General features: G+C 38.8%; 1 protein-coding gene across 2 annotated transcripts; it reads right to left on the reverse strand.

Annotated features, from left to right (window-relative positions):
* Nucleotides 1–1,555: 1,555 nt before the first annotated feature.
* On the reverse strand, nt 1,556–20,215 carry LOC145484419 (ERO1-like protein beta). Of its 2 annotated transcripts, XM_081463038.1 has the most exons (17): nt 19,721–20,210; nt 17,255–17,371; nt 16,738–16,821; nt 15,839–15,868; nt 14,961–15,029; nt 14,132–14,202; nt 12,983–13,056; nt 12,511–12,631; nt 12,329–12,384; nt 11,541–11,633; nt 11,153–11,236; nt 10,342–10,501; nt 9,903–9,969; nt 3,271–3,357; nt 2,770–2,900; nt 2,560–2,610; nt 1,556–2,168 (listed from the first exon to the last, which is right to left on the reverse strand). In XM_081463038.1, the coding sequence occupies exons 1-17, from the start codon at nt 19,838–19,840 to the stop codon at nt 2,159–2,161; spliced, it is 1,425 nt and encodes a 474-aa protein (XP_081319164.1). In that variant the 5' UTR covers nt 19,841–20,210; the 3' UTR covers nt 1,556–2,158. The 2 variants fall into 2 exon arrangements, with proteins under 2 accessions (XP_081319164.1, XP_081319165.1); XM_081463039.1 differs by lacking the exon at nt 14,961–15,029 and having other exon boundaries at nt 19,721–20,215.
* Between the last annotated feature and the right edge of the window lie 36 nt (nt 20,216–20,251).

Here is a 20,251-nt window from a genome sequence, read left to right on the forward strand (position 1 = left end):
TACGGATTTTACGTCACATGCTTGCCTCTTACGTCATTGTTTGCCTTAATTGGACGGTCACGAAAGTTTGTTTGGTACAATATCTTTTCTTGTAGTCTTTTTAGGACCAAAACACCTGCAACGACTCAAAGGTGATTTATAAAGTGTTTTTAAAGCGGCTCAAACTATGCACCATCAGTCCTTTAAACGCCCAGTGGCGCATAGGGCATCAACAAGTCGCCTCCATTCCTGTCGGTCCTTTGCAAGCCGTGAAGCTTGCCCCCAGGTAAGATTTAGAGCCTTAAGTTCTGCTTCTGCAGTTCTTCTCCAGGTGGATTTTGGACGGTCTCTTCTTGTACCCTCTGGTGTCCATCTGAGAGCAACAGACACCAGAGGGTAAAAGAAAAAGAAGCCGCACAATGTACAGAAATTTCCAAGCCATATTTTGGTATGGTAACAAATAAAACTCTAACCTTAGCAGACAAGTTAGTGAAAACTGCTACTAAGCAAGTTTTTGCGTGGTGTGCAGTTTTTCAGAGTAATTAAAGACATCATGGCAGTAGATTTGTCATATAAAAATATATATTAATCCTTGACATAAGAGGAAAACCAAACAAAAAAATATCAAGAAAAAATAAATAGGAAGAACAAAAAAGAAAAAGACAACAATGGCTCGCTTTGCAACTGCGTGTTCACGCTTACGCTGAGAAAACGGCACGTGTTTTCAGAAGGACTTGTGCAGTTCAAAAAACGGTCGGGCTTATATTGGGAAAGGACTCTCTAAGACGCGTTGGGCTCATCACTGTAAGGGCGTTCGCGCTAATTGTTTCTGCGCATCCGTACTGCGCGAGTAAATTCACACGCCCACGTCATGCATCGATGCGCGCGCTAAGTAATAAAATGAACAATGATAGGGACGGAGGGCCATTGCTGTGGCTTTGCCTGGATTTAGCGATCTTGAACGTTCGGTGGCCCCTATTTTTTTTGTGATGGATCATTTTCTCTACCGATTTTCTACGTTTAGCGAAAAAATGAAGAAAATCTATCGCTTAGAAGTTTGAATTTTTTGCAAAATGCACCATCGAATTCGTTATTTTAAGCTCTTTGTTCATCTGCGCGGTGGTTTCAAATGCTTCTTGAAGGGTTAAGTTTTGTGAAAACGTTGGCAACGTTTGGAATTATTTACGTTACAGACCCATTTCTACAAAATGTGACTAAGATAGTTTGCCACCGTCGACTCACCTTCGGTATTTTTAACCATAAACCCCTGTAGACTTTTATCTCTGAAACGAAGACCCCCAATTTTTTTTTGCATTTCTGACACAATTAACTCATTATCAAATCTAATATTATTTGTTTGGTGGTGGTGCAACCTCGTTCCCAGGACTTTTACTTAGAGATTGCTGAGGGAAAAGCCCTGGGAACGAGATTGGGTGGTGGGAGGGGGGTGGGGGTGACATTGTTTGCCGCGTTTGGCCACTTGGGCGGGCGGGCGGGGGCTGACATTGTTTGCTGCGTTTGGCTACCTACGAATCCTTTGTTTTGGGTCTTACGAGAGTCAATGAAGGACTGTTATTGCAAGTGATGTGGTTTCTTTATTCAACACCTGATGTCACAAAAATACTATTATTACTACTCAGCGCAAATTACTGTACGTGGTTTTAGTTTTCCCTCAGAAATTATCTTCCAAGTCGTTACTGAGACTATTTACAACACTGAAATACTAATAACTTAGTACTACAAATCCAAAAACGTTCATCGCACAAAAGTCCACAAAAGGGTGATTATTATTATCAAAGATAACTGGCTTAACAAACAGCACTTACAGTTTGCCTTTTTATCTTTTACTATAAAATCAACTGCCTGGCGATTAACTTCCGTTATATTACTTTTAAAAATTCAATTTTCACAGGCATTATTAGAAATCGCTTAATTTGTGTAATAATTTAAATTTTGGCAAAATCTTAGACTTCAAGGCTTCTTGACTAAGACTATACGCTGTCATAGTAATGGTCACAAATGCAACCAACTTTACAATCGAACTTCCGTGCAGTCAACATAAATTGCATCAAAAAATGTTTTTTGCTTTATCCAGGTTTCTCTTTTGGTGGTTTCTTTCTTTCTAAGAGGAAACTGCGCCGAAATCATTCGATGGTACCAGGCCACCGTGAACTCGCTGTTATCTGTGCCTGCAAAGAAAATGGAAAGAAAATTGAGTGATGAAATAACTGATAACATGTCTATATCAGGAAATAAGCTGGAAAATAACTCTGCAATGTCCTCTCGGTCGTCCGCTTTCGTGGAGCGCCGCGCTATATTTCTTTACAAAGTGCAATTTCGTGTTCTACTTTTTGCCAGCGAAATGGAACCATTATATACACTCTTACGGTTTCTAAAAATTAAAAAAAAAAGCAACAGTAACACAAAATTGCGAAGTAACTCGGGAAACGTAAGATACGATATGTAAAATAAATAATGTGAAATGAGAGATGTGAAAATGTGAAACATGAAATAGAAAATGACATATGTGCACTGACAAATGCGAAATACGAAATGAAAAAATGCCATGGAAACTCTTACCCGTGCTTCATTGATTTGAACGTCTGTAGATAATTTATACTACTGGACAACCTGAAAAATAAAATTATAAATAAAATTCACCTGCAAGTAAAAGCTAACGATATAATGTTCCTTGCCATTATCAAGGAATGAATAAATGAGAGCGAGTTCAAAAGAGGTACGATTTAAATAAATAAAATTCAAGTAAATTAACAAATAGTTTTCAGTTACCTTCCAAAGGCGTTGAACAGACTAACGATTTCTGTTCTTTTCAGGTGAAACTGACTGCTTTTGTTGAATTTGCCGTCGTCCAGTTCGTGACCTGAGAATAGAATTTTTAAGGCGGTACCAAGGCCCTGAACCTGTTTAAAAGAACAAGAAATAAAGACAAATGAGAGAGACGTCAATTCAGTTGTCACGAGCGTGGAATCAAGAAAACATCTGACTTCCCCGGGAATGGAACCCACGAACTACCAGATACCCGATGCAAAATTGATACAATCACCCCCCATTCCCCGCCCCCCTCATTACCCCGAGTCTTACCGCGGCTGGAAGGGCCGAGAAGGGACTGAATGAGAGTAAAGTGGTTGATGGGGGGGGGGGGGGGGGTTAGCACAAAACAGAACCTGATGGTGGTAGGCTTCCATAGGCATAAACCTATGCTCCACGGGGAGTGGAAAATTCAAGTATTTGACGCTGTAATAGGAAAGTAACTGAGAGAAGAGAGCCTACCTGAACCTTGCCCCACAATCGACACTTGTCACAGCCAACACAGTCCATGATACGAGAAATATTCCTAAAGTGAAGCTTGAACTCTTCCTATACAAAAATACAAAAAAAGAGAAAAAAAACATTGTGAGGTTTGATAATGTACACTTTTCAATACTACTTCTTAATCAAATTGTAGTAATGGCTGACGCAAAAGACGCACCAATGCACAATTTCGCAGTTGTGTTCTCGAATTAATTCGCTCTTCCATGCTACCTATCACTCCTTATTGAGGTCATGAAACGTGCTAAAAAAGGAAGGGAAAGGTCTTGGACAGGGAAAAAATCGAAGCCAGGACCTAAAGAAGAAGACAAGAGCGGAATTTCTTGAAGGCAGGAAGAAAACTTTGACCGACAGCGGCAAGGAATCGTGGATACTCGTACCCGTACTTTTACCCCGCTTATTTCTCTTGGTTTTCCCCATTACTCATGAGCGGCGAAGACTGCTTTATAAACGCACGCTGAAGTTCAACAAGGACAACGTGACTGTTACACTATTATTGCCTTGGAATTCCCGCGAAAATCATCTCGCTCGCTGTGAACTTTATAGGGGTGCCATGATTTCATCGGCTGGCGGTATATTCTGTTGACATGCATCCGACTAAAGGCGTGACATGTTTACAACTCTTCAAACGGCGATAACCCGCAATAGTTTTTCGCGAGAATACCATCTCTTTAAATGAATTAACAGGGTATGTAGGTTTCGCAGATGTCCATGAAATTTGGCCAGAACATTCCTCAAGCATCGAAGAACAAAAGTGTGTCAGAAATTTTCTTATCATGGATATTTCTCTTGTGACGGCCGCGAACGCAACAGAGTCGGCAACAAGTTCGGCAATCATCGCATCTACAATCAAAAGTCTCTAAAATACTGTATTAAATGACCTCCGGATTTCAAGTCCGGCGCCCTGACCACTCGGCCACGCTGCCTCCGCATTGCCACATCTAAAGAAATGTTATTCTTCAACAACTGAAACTAAGTAAGGAGTTATTTTCGGAAGAATTTTTGTGTCTGACATTTTCGGATGGGATTCTTTTTATTCCGAGCTGATTATCGAAATGTTACGGAGTTAATAAAGCAAATAGGTCTAATTAACAATTAGACCCGTGGCCCTTGAGGGCGAAGGGTCTAATTGTTTTAGTATCACTCAACCAGTCGGACAGAAAAAGCAATAATAAAGTTAGCAAATGCAAGTTGAAGAAATATTTATTTGGGAATAACACGAAAGAAAGCGTCACGCTCGATTGCGCCAATTTCGCTACTCGAGGACTATTTACTAATAGTCCTCTAGTAGCGTAGCCAATTAAAATGCAGGATTTACATTAGTCCACTAGTTGGGTGATACTAACACTAAATAACAATGTTGTCGCAACTTACAAAGCGATCACTTCTTGTGCTAGTCAGCGGTTTTCCAGACCGCCAGGCGCAGTAACTTTGGCGGTAAAGGTCGGGTTATTTTCGCGCAAATTTTGGCAGCTATTTTTTTTTTTTTGTTTTTATTTCTTTCAGACGGGCGATTGCAGATTACCCCCAAAGGTTAACGCATCTCCATTTAAGAGTTCTTTTACTGAACGAGCTGCTCAAAAATAGATACCACTGTTATTCAGTGAGAAGCAAACAAGTTGTAGGACGTAACCCAAACACGGTTTTGTTCTAAAGACATGAAAACTCCACCGACGCCCTCGTTCCCTGAAAAAAGCAGATGGCAAAGAAACGAACCATAATTTCAAACAAAGGCAAAGAATAATTGTTTGGCTCAACGAAATTTCCGAAGATTTCAGAAGATATTCGCTATTAAGGCTTTTCTCAAGGCTGGAAATTCTGGTAAAAAAAAAAAAAAAAGGTTTACATAGAGGAACCAATGTGACTGCCATGATCAAGTTTTATCAACATGAAATGGTCGTCAATGCCACCTTGGAGGTGTAAGGGATCGTTGCAGGAATCGAGACCCCATTTTCCTGTTGCAGCAACCAGATGCTTGCGAGGGCCACATTTAACCTTGAATGTTGAGCTGCATGTAAGCTGCCCACGCACATTCACTAGAAATGACGTTACGGCCAACGGAACTAAAAGGTGAACATCGTGTTGCTGTCGATTCTGTTAACTCTAACAATTTTTAAATTCAGATACATTCATCAAAAAACTAGGAAGTAATTCACTTTTTCACAGCACAAGAAGCAAACGGACGGGTGGCGAATGGTAACTGCGAGACTGCGAGACGGCGAGACAAGCATTTTCTCTGCGAGCCAGAGATATTTTGACTTTTTAGATTGCGAGACCGAGACATCAAAGTGTTTTGAATGCGAGCGCGAAACGTTCAGACTCTTAAAATTCGAGTCCCAGATTTAGTTGAGAACTAGAATGAGCTTGTACAGCCTTTTATCCAGCTTCTTCGAAATGGCTGGAAATAGAAATTCGATTTTTCTGGCGCCAAAACGGACGTTGCAGTAGCTTTTATAGCTTTTTGTGGAATTCAGACGATTTAGGAGAAGTAAGGATTAACTTTGCGTCATTGAAATTCAATATCAAGTGACGAGAAGACGTCCTTTATAAAAACAGATAAACGAATCGGAACTTCGAGACCCTTAGCTTTGCGGAAAATCGAGACTCCGAGACAGCTTCGTATAAAAATCGAGACTGCGAGACGCACGAGACCGCTAAAAAAACGAGACTGCGAGACCCGTGAAATTCGACTAAAATTTTGCGAGACCATGCAAGAGTTTTGGAGGGACCATTAGCCACCCCTAAACGTCATGAGTGACAGAAGTGAATATACAGTTCCCTTTGTTTCAAAAGCGCTGATTGCTCAGACGTGTTGATGAATCAAGTTTGCAGGTGATCCGTATTTTGTAGTTTGTTATTCAGAAATATAACGATCTATTTATACTAAGCAAGGCATCGGAGTAGTCCACACAAGTCCTTTTTTAAAGAAAAAGGCGGAAATCGGTAATTCTTGTTTGGATTCGATAGTTTACGAGTTTGCACCAGTACAGTTTTCTAAGGTAGCTGAAGTCGCAAGACAAAACTTTGCTCTACAATTGCAACTGAACACTTTTCACCGCGTGATTATTAACGCCGACAATGTTAGAAGCAAAACGTAATTAGGAGTCTCTATTCACTACAGAGAAATTAAAAAACTCTTCAAATTAACAGAAGTGACTCCATAATGTCCGGTTAAAAGCGACATGATAGTTTTTTTGTGTCTTTTCAGCACGCTCAATTCAAGACGCGGTTGTAAGAATTTTCACAAGAATACTGAGAGCGGAATATCAAGGTACTTTTCAAGGTACTTTTTTAACTCCATAAACGTAACTTACTCGGTTTAAAAAACACAAATACCTTTGCTCCGAGGGTTCAAAGACCATGAAGAGCTAACCTCCACCGATTTATTCAAATTTAGGTCTAATTAAACCTTTGAAAAAACGCCTGCAAGAATAAAAGGTGGAAATGAAAAAAAAGTCTATTCTTTTATAGATTCGTCCAGCGATTATCCGGTGCATGTATTGAACTACTCAATCGTGTTTTGGTCTTGCTGCATTGTGAACAGATGAAGCTCTTTCAAAATATATTTGCCAACCATGAGTGAACAATTTTGATTCAAATAAACTTCTTTTTGAGCTGATAACGGATCAAAAGGGTGTTAGTTCATCTTTCGTCACATCCCATCTGGTCAGTGAATTTCAAGGAAACGAGCTTCCTTTGACGCACAGTATTTATTTCCATTTCGATGTCAAAACATGAATTTTTAGCCCAATTAACTACAAAGCAGTCGTCGTTTGGTGGTAAACACTCGATATTTGGGTAACGTTTAGTCGTTCCTTGCCTGATGATAGTGTTTACGGTGCTCTTAGGTCTCAGCACATTACTGGGCTTCGTTGGAAATCTTCTCGTTTTACTCGTGGTTATTTTGTATCGCGACTTTCGACACATGCGCTACTTTCTGTTAGCCAGTTTGGCGCTTTCGGATTGGATTGTCGCAACACTGGTAGCAGGCAGCCGCACTATGGCCGTCGCTGCCGAGAAATGGATCTTCGGTACCACTTGGTGCCATGGAGCTGCCTTCATCATCCGAGTACTTCACCACAGTACCTGTTTCCATCTGTGCGCTGTGTCGTATGAGCGGTACGACGCCATCGTTAGAAGGCCGCTCAACTACAGTAGCCGCATTACAAAGAAGAGAGCCTCTATCGTGGTCATACTGCTGTGGATTTTACCAGTCCTTATCTCTCTCGCCCCATTCCTCGGATGGGGAGATTTCGTCTACAATCCGGACATTTTCACATGCGAGCAGAAGTGGGACGGCCAAACAGCAATTCCGGTGTCAATCGTCACATTTCTTGTGCCAATTGGAGTGATCTTCATTCTAAACTACCAAGTGCTCAAAGTTGTCCATCGGCTTCAACGCAGTGCTGAAATCATCAATAAAGGCGTTTCCGAGCCCGAGAGCGACGGGCCGAATTCAAAAACGCAAGATTCTCGGAACCAACAGCAATGCTCCAGAGATCACGTGAATCCAAAGCAACACGATGGGCAAGAAAAACATCAAAATGGATCGCAAAAAGTGGTGACGACGTCTCCTCAGTTGCTAAGTGTGATTGTGCGTAACATGCTGTCAAGCCACAGAAACGAAGGTGAAGAAAAGCCTGCATACCAGCCAGAACCTGATGACTACGCAAGTTATAAGAATGAGGTCGTTTGTGAGAGAAGAAATGTACGTGCAGCCAAATGTCTAACAGTGCGTCCTGTCGACACAAGAGAGGACGGCCCAAACCAGATTAACAATAATAAAGGAAAACGTGGTTACAAAGGGAAGAGGTTTCTTGTTCACCTGGAAAAACGATGCACTCTACCGCAAGAAGTGGAACAAGATCAAGAAGAGATGAAAGGTAAAATGGATAGCCAGATCCATCTAACGGAAGCCAATCATCAGAGACGGCATGCAACTCTTGAAGATGGTAGTGGTTCACCAAAGAGAGTTTGTGAGGCCCCAAGGCAGAAAGAAACAAAGGGGCAAAAGGGCTCCATCAAGCAACCATCTTCAGACGATATCACCGCAGAGAATAGCCATTATAATAAATTGGAAAATGCCAGTGGTACCAAGGGAGAGAGTTCATCTCGAGTGAATGATCAGAAGCAACATCCAGGAAGAAAACTGAAAATCATTCCACTCACAGCCTACGAACAAGCCCTTACTGAAGCACGAACATGTCGGATGAATTCCGGCAAAGAGAAGCACCTCATATCTTCCAGCTCTCATGGAACATTTCAGAATAACCTCTCAGAAAATCTTAAATATCAAATCGCCGAGAGCCTTGCTCCAGCTGCCACTTTACAGCTCAATGCAAGTCATGCACACAAACGGAGGAGACCTCCAGGAAGAACGCAAATGCGACTCTCCAAGTTGCTCATAGAAGGCAAGGCTGCTAGAGATGTCGTGATCATAATCAGTGCATTCGTTCTTTGTTACCTGCCATTGTGGATCATGGCGATGTATCGTGCCGCAGGAGGCACTGTTGCTGTAGAGGCGATCTTATCTACCCACTGGCTGTACTCTCTGAGCACGGTTTGCAATCCTATTATTTACTCCGTTCGTAAAAGGGAGTTCAGGAAAACACTCAGAAAAATGCTGAAACTGTAAAATCGCTGAACTCCCTTGACGTTCGATGTTAGTCCTTTCTTAAGCTTTGGAGTCTGAACTCCGTTCGCTACAGTTTGCCTTAAGTTTAATCAACTCTTAAGTTGTGATTTCTCTGTAGTTTAAAGTCGTTCAAAAGTACAAATGATTTCTATTCCAACTTCTGTAAATATTCAAGGCAGAATCGATATTCTGAAACGAAATGAAATTTTGAAGCTTCTAAAAGACTAGACGTTATTTCAAGAATAACTGACAATCGGCCAGTTCTGATGTGGCTATTTGATTCACTTGCTAAAGAAGAACTGCCCAGCTCAAATGCATTTGGACACAACAGACACAACATCTGCCGTTTCTGTCCAACTAAAGAGTTTGGCAGTCACGCATTGAATTTTATACTTCTCTAATAGACTTTTTTTTAACAGCTTTGTTCCTGATAACACAAACAAAAAATTTCGATGAAGCTAAATATTTTAGAAATATGTTTCGTCTGCTTATGCTACTCAAAACCCTTTCGTGCTCTGATATCTACGTGTAATTAGTTCATTCAAAGTTAATATAATCTTTTTTTTCCTGGTGCTTTCAGTAAAATGTAAATTAAAATTCATATTATGAGCCTTGGGATTGTTTTATTTCAAAGCTATTTTTATGAATAGATATGTAAATAAAGTATTTACTCACGTAACAGCTGCGTGTAAGCTGCCTGGGATAATCAGTTGAGTAAAGCGCGACGAAAGTTTGGTGACCAGGTTTTGCTGTGTTGTTGTCACGGGCAACTGGCTCCTTTTCCAGTGGCGACTTGTCGGCCTTTGACGTCGTTGGCTGCAAAGCGCGCGAGATTACTGGAAACGACATTGTTACCATTGCAAACGAGGAAAGTAACCCGTGGCAACACCGTCATATTAAGTCCAAAACTTTGTCAGCAAAGCTCCGTCGCGCAATACTCAACTGATTATCGTAGTACCTTCAGAATCTTGGCATTTGCTGGGTCTGTAAACATTAGCTTTTCGTCAAAAGTGCTTGGGCAGGTTCTGTAAAAGACAAGAAAGTATACAATCATTGACATGTAGCAAGATAGCTCCTACAATACCTTGAGTGCTAATTGTGAGAATATGGATGTGTATCATGACACAATAAATTGGTCCCAGCTGATGTTTTCTCTATTCTCATAACCTGTCTAGTGACAATCCAAGGAGAAAGTACATGTTGATAAATTCTTACTTCGTGGTAGGTATAGTGATATATAATGTCATGTGGTGGGCACGGGAACAAGCAGTTGGTAATCACCCCATGGCATAAAAGCGTAACGGGTACTGAAGTGCTGACACAGTTAAGCCCCAACTTCTCTTAACCCTAGAACTACAACATACTTTGCATCCTTTTATGAAAGAAAAAACTCTCACTTTGACTTGGCTAGCAGAGCCTGAACAAGTTCCTGAATTTGTAGGTCATCTTCAAAATCTCCAGTGTAGAACTGCTCCTGCTCCCAGAACGGTGCCGCCTTTGTAATGGCTCTCAGCACCACAGTGTAGGCAAAGTAAAGATTCTTCAACCACGTTGGACCTGCCATTATTTTAAGGACCAAAAGAAATGTGTAAGATGAACTCTACAATAGCTCGAACTGATAGGACCTTACATTTACAGTACGGGGTCACTAATACGAGCTAAGCACGGGTTACGTAGAATTTGACAAACTAAGCCAATAAAATTTCTAAATCCTACGATCCACGCAATAATCAGAAAGGTAAAAGAAAACAAAAAACAAAAACAAAACAAGAAAATAATGTAACCAACATATCCAGCAGAAGGTCTCAGACTACATGTAGATGCTTGTGATCCATTGGATCCCATTTTATCAATTGTGACTACATATTAAAAATCTCTTGAACGTGACTTTTTCAGTTACAGTCCAGCCTTCCTCTGGCACAAAACTACGTGCAATTTGGTTATCCATATGATTGTGCTAAAGACTGCAGCAGCGTCACTCACAGTAGATACTGACAAATTAATGTTTTCAGCAGGATGGCAACTGGTTTTCACACGTGGGCAAAACTATAATTATTAGAACTGAACTTCTTTGTGAGAAAAACTTTCCGCTAGATGGCAAACCAGCCGGGCAAAATTCTCCTCATAGCTGGTCAATTTGCCCGGTACCCGGCCCTTAATGAAAAATCCCTGACATGCATATGAAAACATCATTTTATTTAAAAATACCTTCATCATTTGTGGTTTCAGGATCAAACCTTCTTCTGAACTCTTCAAAGTTCAAACCCCATCTTGGTTTCGTCAAACCATTACCTAACAAAACAGTTCTCTTCGTTCAATACAACTAAACAGAATGATTTTGACCTAGCTTACCCTTGGTACAAAGCAGTGGTGGGACAACAGTATGATACGTGTTGCAAGGACGATTTTTATTTATGGCGAAGATCTCACTTATGATAGTTCAAAAGGACAGAAATTAAATATATTACATTCTAATCCAAAAATACTTGAGCAAGAAAGCAGTTCATAATTTGTTGATCTTCTTTCAGGAAATTTAAAGAATGTCACAAAGACCTTATCTTGAGAGATTTAGCACTCGTCAGGCCTTAGTTCTTACCTTTAAAGAGGTACAGTGCCGACAGATGAATGTTGATGCTAGCATGGAGTCCGGACATCATGCGATAGAACACTCGCTTCTCAAGACACATTTCTAGAAAAGGAATCATCCACTTCTATTCAAATTACAGTGCTGTAAATATAACCGGGCAGCTGACAGAGCAGTCTGGCAGGCACATGTATTCCTTTGTAAATCGCCAGCGATAATATTTGCAGTTTTCACAAATTTTCCCTGACTAGAGGAAACTCTTAAACAACGTACGTATCTCTCTTATTGCTCTCTGATGGACTCGTATCTAGGCAGAAACCTACTTCTCAAACTCATTAATAATTCATCAAGCTTAAACAAAGGAAATCATGACCGTGACAGTGTTTGGATATCTGATTTTAATTAACATAGATTTTTTACGATTCTATTTGTCCGTTTTCTCCATTGTCTTAGTTTCGATTGACAACATATATCAAACACTCAAGACAGTGTTTGACCACATTTCCAAACACCTCGAACTTTGTCAAAAATACTCCGCTGCGTGTCATATTTTCAACTCTCTTCTCGGTGACAGTTTGGAAATGTGGTCAAACACGATCTTTAGTGTTTGATATATTACTTCAAGTCTTAAAAAAAAAACACTGAAATTACAGTATTACATGTAAATTATTACATTCATTAACAGCTAAAACCAAAAATTCAAACATCAAAAGAATATTGAATAGTTATGCATGATATTCAGTGAAAGCCCATCTTACACCTGTACTACTGAAAAGCTACATAGATTAAACTGGACTTACTGTTAACATTTTTTGATGTTACCACTGCATAGGTCTTGCCATAGGGGGATGTAGGTCTAAAAGAACAGAAAACCATTATTAGAAATAGTGCCAACAAAATGACAGCTGTATATGCAACGACAAAAAATAATCAATAACTATTAAATTTCTCTCTAGCGAAAAAAAGATCTGAGATGACCTACTTGAAGCAATTTTCCTTGTAAATATTATTCCATATTCTGTGAGCAGAGAAGCCTGCATATCCAGTGAATTTTTCAGGGTTCCGCAACAGGTCCACATACTCCATTCCAGAGGATGACTCATCTGCAAATTGAAACAGATTAACAATGGTATAAAAAAAGTAATGCAATGACGTACAGGTTTGATAACAGAATTTGTAGTTATGTGAATAGTGAGATAATGACCTCCAAGCAAATACGATAATTTTCTCTAGGAAGGCATGTCACATCTTAAAACTGATCTGATCTAATCTGAAGCCTATCTACTTCATTTTGGAGGCCACAGACAAAACTCCACCAATCCCCCCTGTCACTGACCACATGCTCCATCTGCATCCAGAAATAGCCCTTTGATTGGGTAGTTAAGATGCGCTCTCCCTCCACGTCTGTCATTCTCTACATGGGCAACACTACTGGATAGGACAGTGCCACTCACCATCTAATTCGCAGAAGTTATCTTCAACATCATCGTGAGCATGCCACGCTTCAAATGCTTGTTTATCTTCGTCACTGCAGAAAAAGAAACACATTTACCAAATGAATCAGTTCTGACACAAAGATCATGTGCACACACTGGGAATGAGACCTACATGTATCGCAATAAAATTACCATATTTCTCTAATTAGTGCTCTCCCTCTGCTACATGTAAGCTGAAACCCAACCCCCCACCACACCTCAGGCTCAATGTGAATGTGTGGTTTGTGTCATAGGTATAAAAATGTTACTTAACAATTAGACCCGTAGCCCTTGAGGGCGAAGGGTCTAATAATATTGTTTTAGTATCACCCAACTAGTCGAACAGAAAAGGTAATAATAAAGTTAGCAAATGCAAGTTGAAGAAATATTTATTTGGGAATAAAAGGAAAGAAAGTGTCACGCTCGATGGCGCCAATTTCACTACTCGATGACTATTACTAATAGTCCCCTAGTAGCGTAGCCAATCAAAATGCAGGATTTGCATTAGTCCACTAGTTGGGTGATACTAAAAATGGTTAGTTATTGGATCATTAAACCTTAATTAATGTTCTAGGCAGGCCAAGGTCTAATAATGCAACAGTAACACTAAAATCCTACAATTGTCCAAATTTCTCATCACAGTACATGTATATACAATACCAAATATACAATATCAAGCAAACAGGCGACAAGAATAACGAAAATCATCAACAAAGTAATAATTATTGTCTTGATGTACCACCAAATTCTCAGAACTGAAACTGTAAGGCTGTCAGGAAGAAGAATTAACATTTTAAAAACGAAATATAAAAAAAATTAATTACAATATTTAGAGAAGAAGCCACACCAGCCTTAGCTGGTTTTCATGCAGGTCCTCTATCCTGGTTGAATTGGAATTTGAAGATGTTGGTTTTTGTGGAGGGAGGAAAACTGGAGAACTCAGAGAAAAATCCCGGAGCAAGGCGAGAACCAACAACAAACTCAACCCACATGTGGCACCGGGCTGGAATTGAACCTGGGCGACATTGGTGAGAGGTGAAAACTCTCACCACTGCATCAAGCCTCCTCCCCCTTTCTCCATTTTAAACATGGGACTGAATTGAACTTAAGTTGTGGAAGGTTTGTTACCTTATGGTGTTATCAATTTCACTCAGAACATCTTCACTGGCTGGTGACTGACAAGTTTCACCCTTTCTTTCCTGAAGAGATTAGAAGCACAGCAAGTATAATAGGTTAATGTATTGAATATAAAAATTCGTAAAAAGCAATAAACCACTTATTTCTACTAGTTCAACAGCAGGTAAACCACATAAGGGTGGTTTCTTCTTGTGTTCATCTAACATCCTGTGCTGCACATGATTGACAGTGCTGACAAACCATGGAAACATGTGATGTATTGTTTTTGCAATTATTATCATAAAGTAATTGCAAAATTAGTATCCATGGACAGATTGAGCAAATTATAAATAATTATCACCTTTTGGGTAACATCTGTAATTGTTCCCTTTTCACCCATTATATCTTCATGTCTAATAATAGCAGCTTTAAATAAAAACGTGAACTTTTTTATTCAAATACATAGTTCAAATTACTATTAATTATTTCATACTACAAGTACATGTAGTATTTTATCAATCACATTGGCAAAGTGCCTTTTTCAATCTACATGACTTTTCGGCCAGGAATGTTTGAACATGGTTCAACTCCAAAAGAATTCCAAATGAATATTAAAAAAACATTCACTAGGTTTAACAGAAAACTCAAGACCAAGTGTACAAGAAGGTTCCTTTGCACATCTAAATCTGCCAGTATTTAAACTGGTTAAGTAGCCTAATGCATGTGTTTATAGAAAAAAACTCTTTTTTACAGTCTGATCTAGTACTTTAGTGTACTAAAAATATTACAATGTTTTAGGAAAAATAGGTCTTTTATAATCAGGACTTATATTTTAAATTACCTCACTATCTGATTGCATTTTATGCATGCCACCCTTATGGTTACCACTCCTATTCGGTTGCCGTCGCCCCTGTTACAAGTTAGATTACAGTTTATTTAAAGCCAACACCAGCTTGAATAAGTAACTAATGAGCATATAGCAGGATAAGATAAAATGCAAAATAATTTACACATGATCTAAATTACCTCAGAATCCGCTTTTAGAGCAGTTTTCATTTGAGTTATACAACCAAACCCAAAGTTATCACTCTGACCAATCACAAAGGACACCGACCACACAATGAACAAATCAACCAAATTAAAGCTCAAAGCAATGACATATAGCCAAATGCAAAATGTAGGAAAAGGAATACAGTCAAGTGGTTTTACTTGTGCTGTCATAGGATGACAAAGTGGTATGTTGAGTTTTAAGGAATTATTTTCGACACTTATCACGTCAAAACCTCTTTTAATCATTGTAGAGTGGTTTTCAATTGAGTGTCAAAGGTAATCATGCAATTACATGTACATTGATTTTGATTTTGGTTTAACCACAATTTGAGATTCGGTGAGCAGTCTTGCTAATTGGTAAGTAATTGGTTTGGTTTAAAGGTGTTACGACCCTCAGTTGAAAATTGCTCTAAAATTATCATCTATCACGTGATCAGATAGATGATCAGATGTACATGTTGAACACATTTCTACACAGTGATGAATCAATGAAATAATTGAAACAAAATGGTGTGCTATTGACTACTGTACAGTAGCTGTCACAACTGATACTTTTTCATATAATTATTGTATTTATTGATTTGGTTCACCATCTTGGCCACTGCTCAGCTCTGAAATAGTCTCAATAAAAATTACTGGTAAAAAAAAACAAATCCTAAGGGAGCATACCTCAGCTTTTATGCCTTCTGGAAGTTCATCCTGAAAAATGGGATAAACAAAAACATTGAGAATTATACATGTACATGAACATCTATCGAGCCAAACAGTTACAAGATTCTATCACTTGCAAAATAGGTGGCAAGGACTGTCAAACAAATTGTACAGCTCTTGTTATTTATACAGCCCTGGTGTTTGGTCTACTTTACAAGTACTACAATTTCTGCGTTACATAAATACATACATGCACAATGTATATACAGTGACTTTTAATTAAGACATTGAATGAAATATCTGATATAGCCGGTGTACATCTGCCCCTTCCCAGGTAAAAAAGTACTTATTAGTTTTTCTGAAACCCTTGCCAGAAAACGTGTTTTAATTTTAGTAATAACATTCCAAAAGTTTTTTTCCATTAATTTTGCAGTCATTTTATTTCCTTCTTAGATGCTTCTTTCAGCATGTATATTAATTATTAGTATCAGTGACCCAACTAGCGGACTAATGCAAGTCCTGCATTTTAATTGGCTACGCTACTAGAGGACTATCAGTAATGGTCCTCGAGCAGTGAAATTGGCGCAATTGAGTGGGACCCTTTCTTTCATTTTATTCCCAAACAAATATTTCTTCAACTTGCATTTGCTAACTTTATTATTGCCTTTTCTGTCCGACTAGTTGGGTGATACTAAAACAATTAGACCCTTTGCCCTCAAGGGCCACGGGTCAATAGCCCATTTGGCTTCGCCTCATGGACTATTGACCCATAGCTCGCAGCCCCTAGCCCTTGCGGGGCTATGGACCGTCTTATTATTAAGTATACACATGTATTACACCGCGGGCTTGTTAACTTGGTTACTCAGCCAAATGGCTGCAAATTACATGATAATGACTTATGTATCATGATCACAAACCTCTTTACAAGGAGCCACAGAACAGTCTCTGAGTGCACAAGCACCATCATCTGGCCAAAATGGGCATGGTCTGTTCAAATTTACCTGATAGTGAAGAATATATGAATTAATTGCCCAAGGATTGTCAAAGTCCAAAACTTATTAAGTTTCCGAAATGCCAACCATTCAGCCAAAAATTCTGGAAATTATAGGATGAATCAAAATGTCCAGAACAGAAATTATAATTTGGTAAGAAATTTTCGAAAAATTTGGCTGTAGCTCCCAAGGTTGTCCTCTTTTTGGGAAATTGTGCAAAAATTGTACCACTTGCCACAATTATTTACAGAAATGTAAACAAGAAAATTTGATTGAATAGGAAGCAGCCCTTGTTATGGCCTTGGACATAGCATGTGACAAGGTTGCAACATGTAAATCAGCTCCAACACGAGGCAGTATTGTAAACAATCATTTTACGGCATTGAGCAACACTACAGTTGTATTGTCATGGCTGCAGATGTACAATCACATATTCACATACCCTGAAGAATTTGAAGAAGTTCTTTTTAACCAGTTCACTTATCACAGGATGAATCTCCTTGTTTATCTGATCAACTGTCTCCACATCACAACAACATTCTTCAGGTTTTCCTGATAACTAATCAACATAACAAACAAACATCACATTGCCAGTATAAAACAAAACATTACAACATGTACATTAATTACTTGCAAAAAATTTTAGACAATTTTAATTTTGGACAAAAAAGTGTCCGAAACTAAAACTATCCAAAATTTTTAGGGGTCCAAAATTTTACATGTCTGAAATATTTACAGCACAGTGTGCAGCTTTTAAGTAGCTCCAAAGTTCTTAGTTTCCTTTACAGAGTGAACTCTAGTTGAGACACCGCTTAAGATACGTTATGGCATCTGATGATAGAATTTCTGTTATTTTCCTGTCGCTCTATCTGTAAAACCTCAAGGGTGCATTTAAAACTTTCATTTTCACAGATGTTGTTTCAGTCTTACTCGTGTTTTGTAGGCGAAATTTTATTTTCATAATTCAGCTATGTTTCAGCAAAGTGTCCGAAATTTTGGTCTGAAATTTGTCCTAAATAAGACAAAAAGTATCCCAAAATTAAATGTCCAAGACTTTAACATCCGAATTTTTTTGCAAGTGATGTAGTTTATGTACAATCACGGATAAAAGAAGACAACACCACATGTAAGCTGGCTCATTAACAAGCACAAGATGGCCTTTCTTGCCTTTGTACCTTCACAGTCTTTGTTAATGCCAGCTCATTACAAACTCCCTTTCAGCCAGCAAAATTAGCCAGAATCGCATCCTCAAATAGGAATGACTAATGACTTAGCTTCCTGCTTCCAAATAGCATTTGCTACCAAATAAATACTCCAACCCCTCAAAAAAAAAAAAACCACTCCATTTTTAGTATTAATACTGTAAATATGTACGGTTGATCTCTGTACACCAAAGAGCAGGGCTGTACTTCAACTTTTGATTTTGAGTGACTGAAAAAACTCACTCTTCTCATATAAGCTTAGGCACTTTGCACCCAGGATTTCATTGTTAGGAACCTTTGGGCTACTTGAAATTTTTCTTACACCACAGTCTTGAAGAGCAAGAGCTGATTATCAATATTATGGAAGTGTATGCAAATCGATGAAGAGAGTAATATATGAATTCTGTTTTCTGTCACTGTCTCACATACAAAGTTCTCTCTGCTGAAGTGAGGGCTGTAGAACCTTCTGATGTATACAAGGATTAAAATTTATTTCAGTGTTATATGAAAGGTCGGCACAATTACAGAATTGCTTTAAAGAAATTTATATCACGTGCATATCACACCACCTATTTTCAACCTCATTTGCCACAAATGCTATAATCCAGTGAACAATATATGCCTGATACAACAACTTGGGTCTGACCTTCCATAACTATGTGATTGACAACTTCTTTTTATACTGGCTTTAGGAACTGAAAAAAAACTTATATCTGCAAAGGACGTTCTGATGAGAAAATGTGATACAAACTTAATTCAGTGTGATTCAATTTTTCTTCTAAAATTTCATGATAACAATTAGATTAATTTGAAATAATTGTTTTACCTACTCCTTCTGAACTTAGTTTGGCATCTGTATTGAAACCCAGATACTTATGTATCTAACAGGAAATGAATCATGTATTGAGGAACATACAACAAGAGAGTAAAAATAAGATTTGCCAATGTAAAACTCAAGCTTATAATTTTTATGCTACTAAACGTCTGGACCGCGCCTGAATGAGTGGTCTTTGTAGCTTGGTAAAGTCAGTCAACAATTTGCATGCAAAAATGCACCAACTGTTAAGAGCCACGAGAAATAAATTTGTACAGGAGAAAAGTACTCTTTGTCTCTCTTAAGCCTAATAAGAAACAAAACCAAAAGGGGTCTAGTTCTGTGACAATAAAATACGAAGTTTTATTCAAGCTTGTTGCATGCACAAAATAATAATATTGGCGTACATGCATTACGCTAAAGCTTGCAAACATTTTATGATTATTAATTTTACAGTAACACGTAACGATATCGATGTCTCTGATTTAAGTCAAAAAAACAGGCTTTAAAATATATCTGACATTTGTAGCCCTTGTTTATTCAGTGGTGGTTGTCAAATTCAACAGTAAGCTCAGCGATCGTGTCAAAAGCCTTCCCAATTCACTCCCAGGGAAACCACCACACAGAAAAAAAATAACACAAATATTAGCTTTAATGTAACTTATGAATTTTTCGCCATCACTCGCTAGATAATTTGAAAAGCTACAGAAATCAAGTCATTTCAATCGACATTGTTAACACATCGACCTTCCGTCCAAGAAGTAAATTCTAAAAAAACAGTCTGCGAATAAGCTAAAGTCATTACTTCAACCAGACCAGCTGCTTACGGGTGGAACGATTCAGCGATCACAACAAAAGTAACCTGAACGTCAGGAAGGCAAACAGAACTTACCGCACAAAAACATGGGTCGGTCGACGATTCAAACGATCCAGGTGCTGCAAAGTACACCAACAGCCAAAACCTCAATAGAAAATACCTATTCATCGTAGGAGAATTCCGCGGCACAAACATAATTTACATTTTGTCGAGTTAGGAAGTTTTCGAAGGTTCCCGGTTCAGATGGCGCATGCGCCACTGGAGTTCGCCGCGATACAAAATGTGGCCGATGCGGATTGGCTCACAAGAAGGTAATCTGATGAACCAGGTGCTAAGATGTGCAAATATGCTGCATAAACAGACCATACCACCCACATCTTATAAACTTGTGCACTGAATGAATTTATCTTACACCTCACAAGCGAAGCAATCTTAACTCGATCTGCTGCAGTTCATCTCCTTCATCCCATGCGCGCGATACCTCCAGCCCTCACAGGGTCAGGGGCAATTCAGTGTAATTCCAGTGTAAATCTGTAAGCATCTGTAACTTAGACATATTTACTTCTCATTCATGCTCCCTAGATACCATAATAATAAAAAATTCAA

The sequence above is a fragment of the Orbicella franksi genome, chromosome 4, assembly GCF_964199315.1.
Source record: "Orbicella franksi chromosome 4, jaOrbFran1.1, whole genome shotgun sequence".
Taxonomy (NCBI): Eukaryota; Metazoa; Cnidaria; class Anthozoa; order Scleractinia; family Merulinidae; genus Orbicella; species Orbicella franksi.

What these genes read in the sequence shown, in the direction of transcription:
- LOC145484419 (XM_081463038.1), bottom strand. Translation starts at nt 19,840, where the DNA reads ATGTTTGTGCCGCGGAATTCTCCTACGATGAATAGGTATTTTCTATTG. An exon ending in AAATGCAATCAGATAGTGAG is followed by an intron (nt 14,203 to 14,960) that starts GTAATTTAAAAT and finishes TAATCTCTTCAG; the next exon opens with GAAAGAAAGGGTGAAACTTG. An exon ending in CTGTTCAACGCCTTTGGAAG is followed by an intron (nt 2,611 to 2,769) that starts GTAACTGAAAAC and finishes TTTATTTTTCAG; the next exon opens with GTTGTCCAGTAGTATAAATT.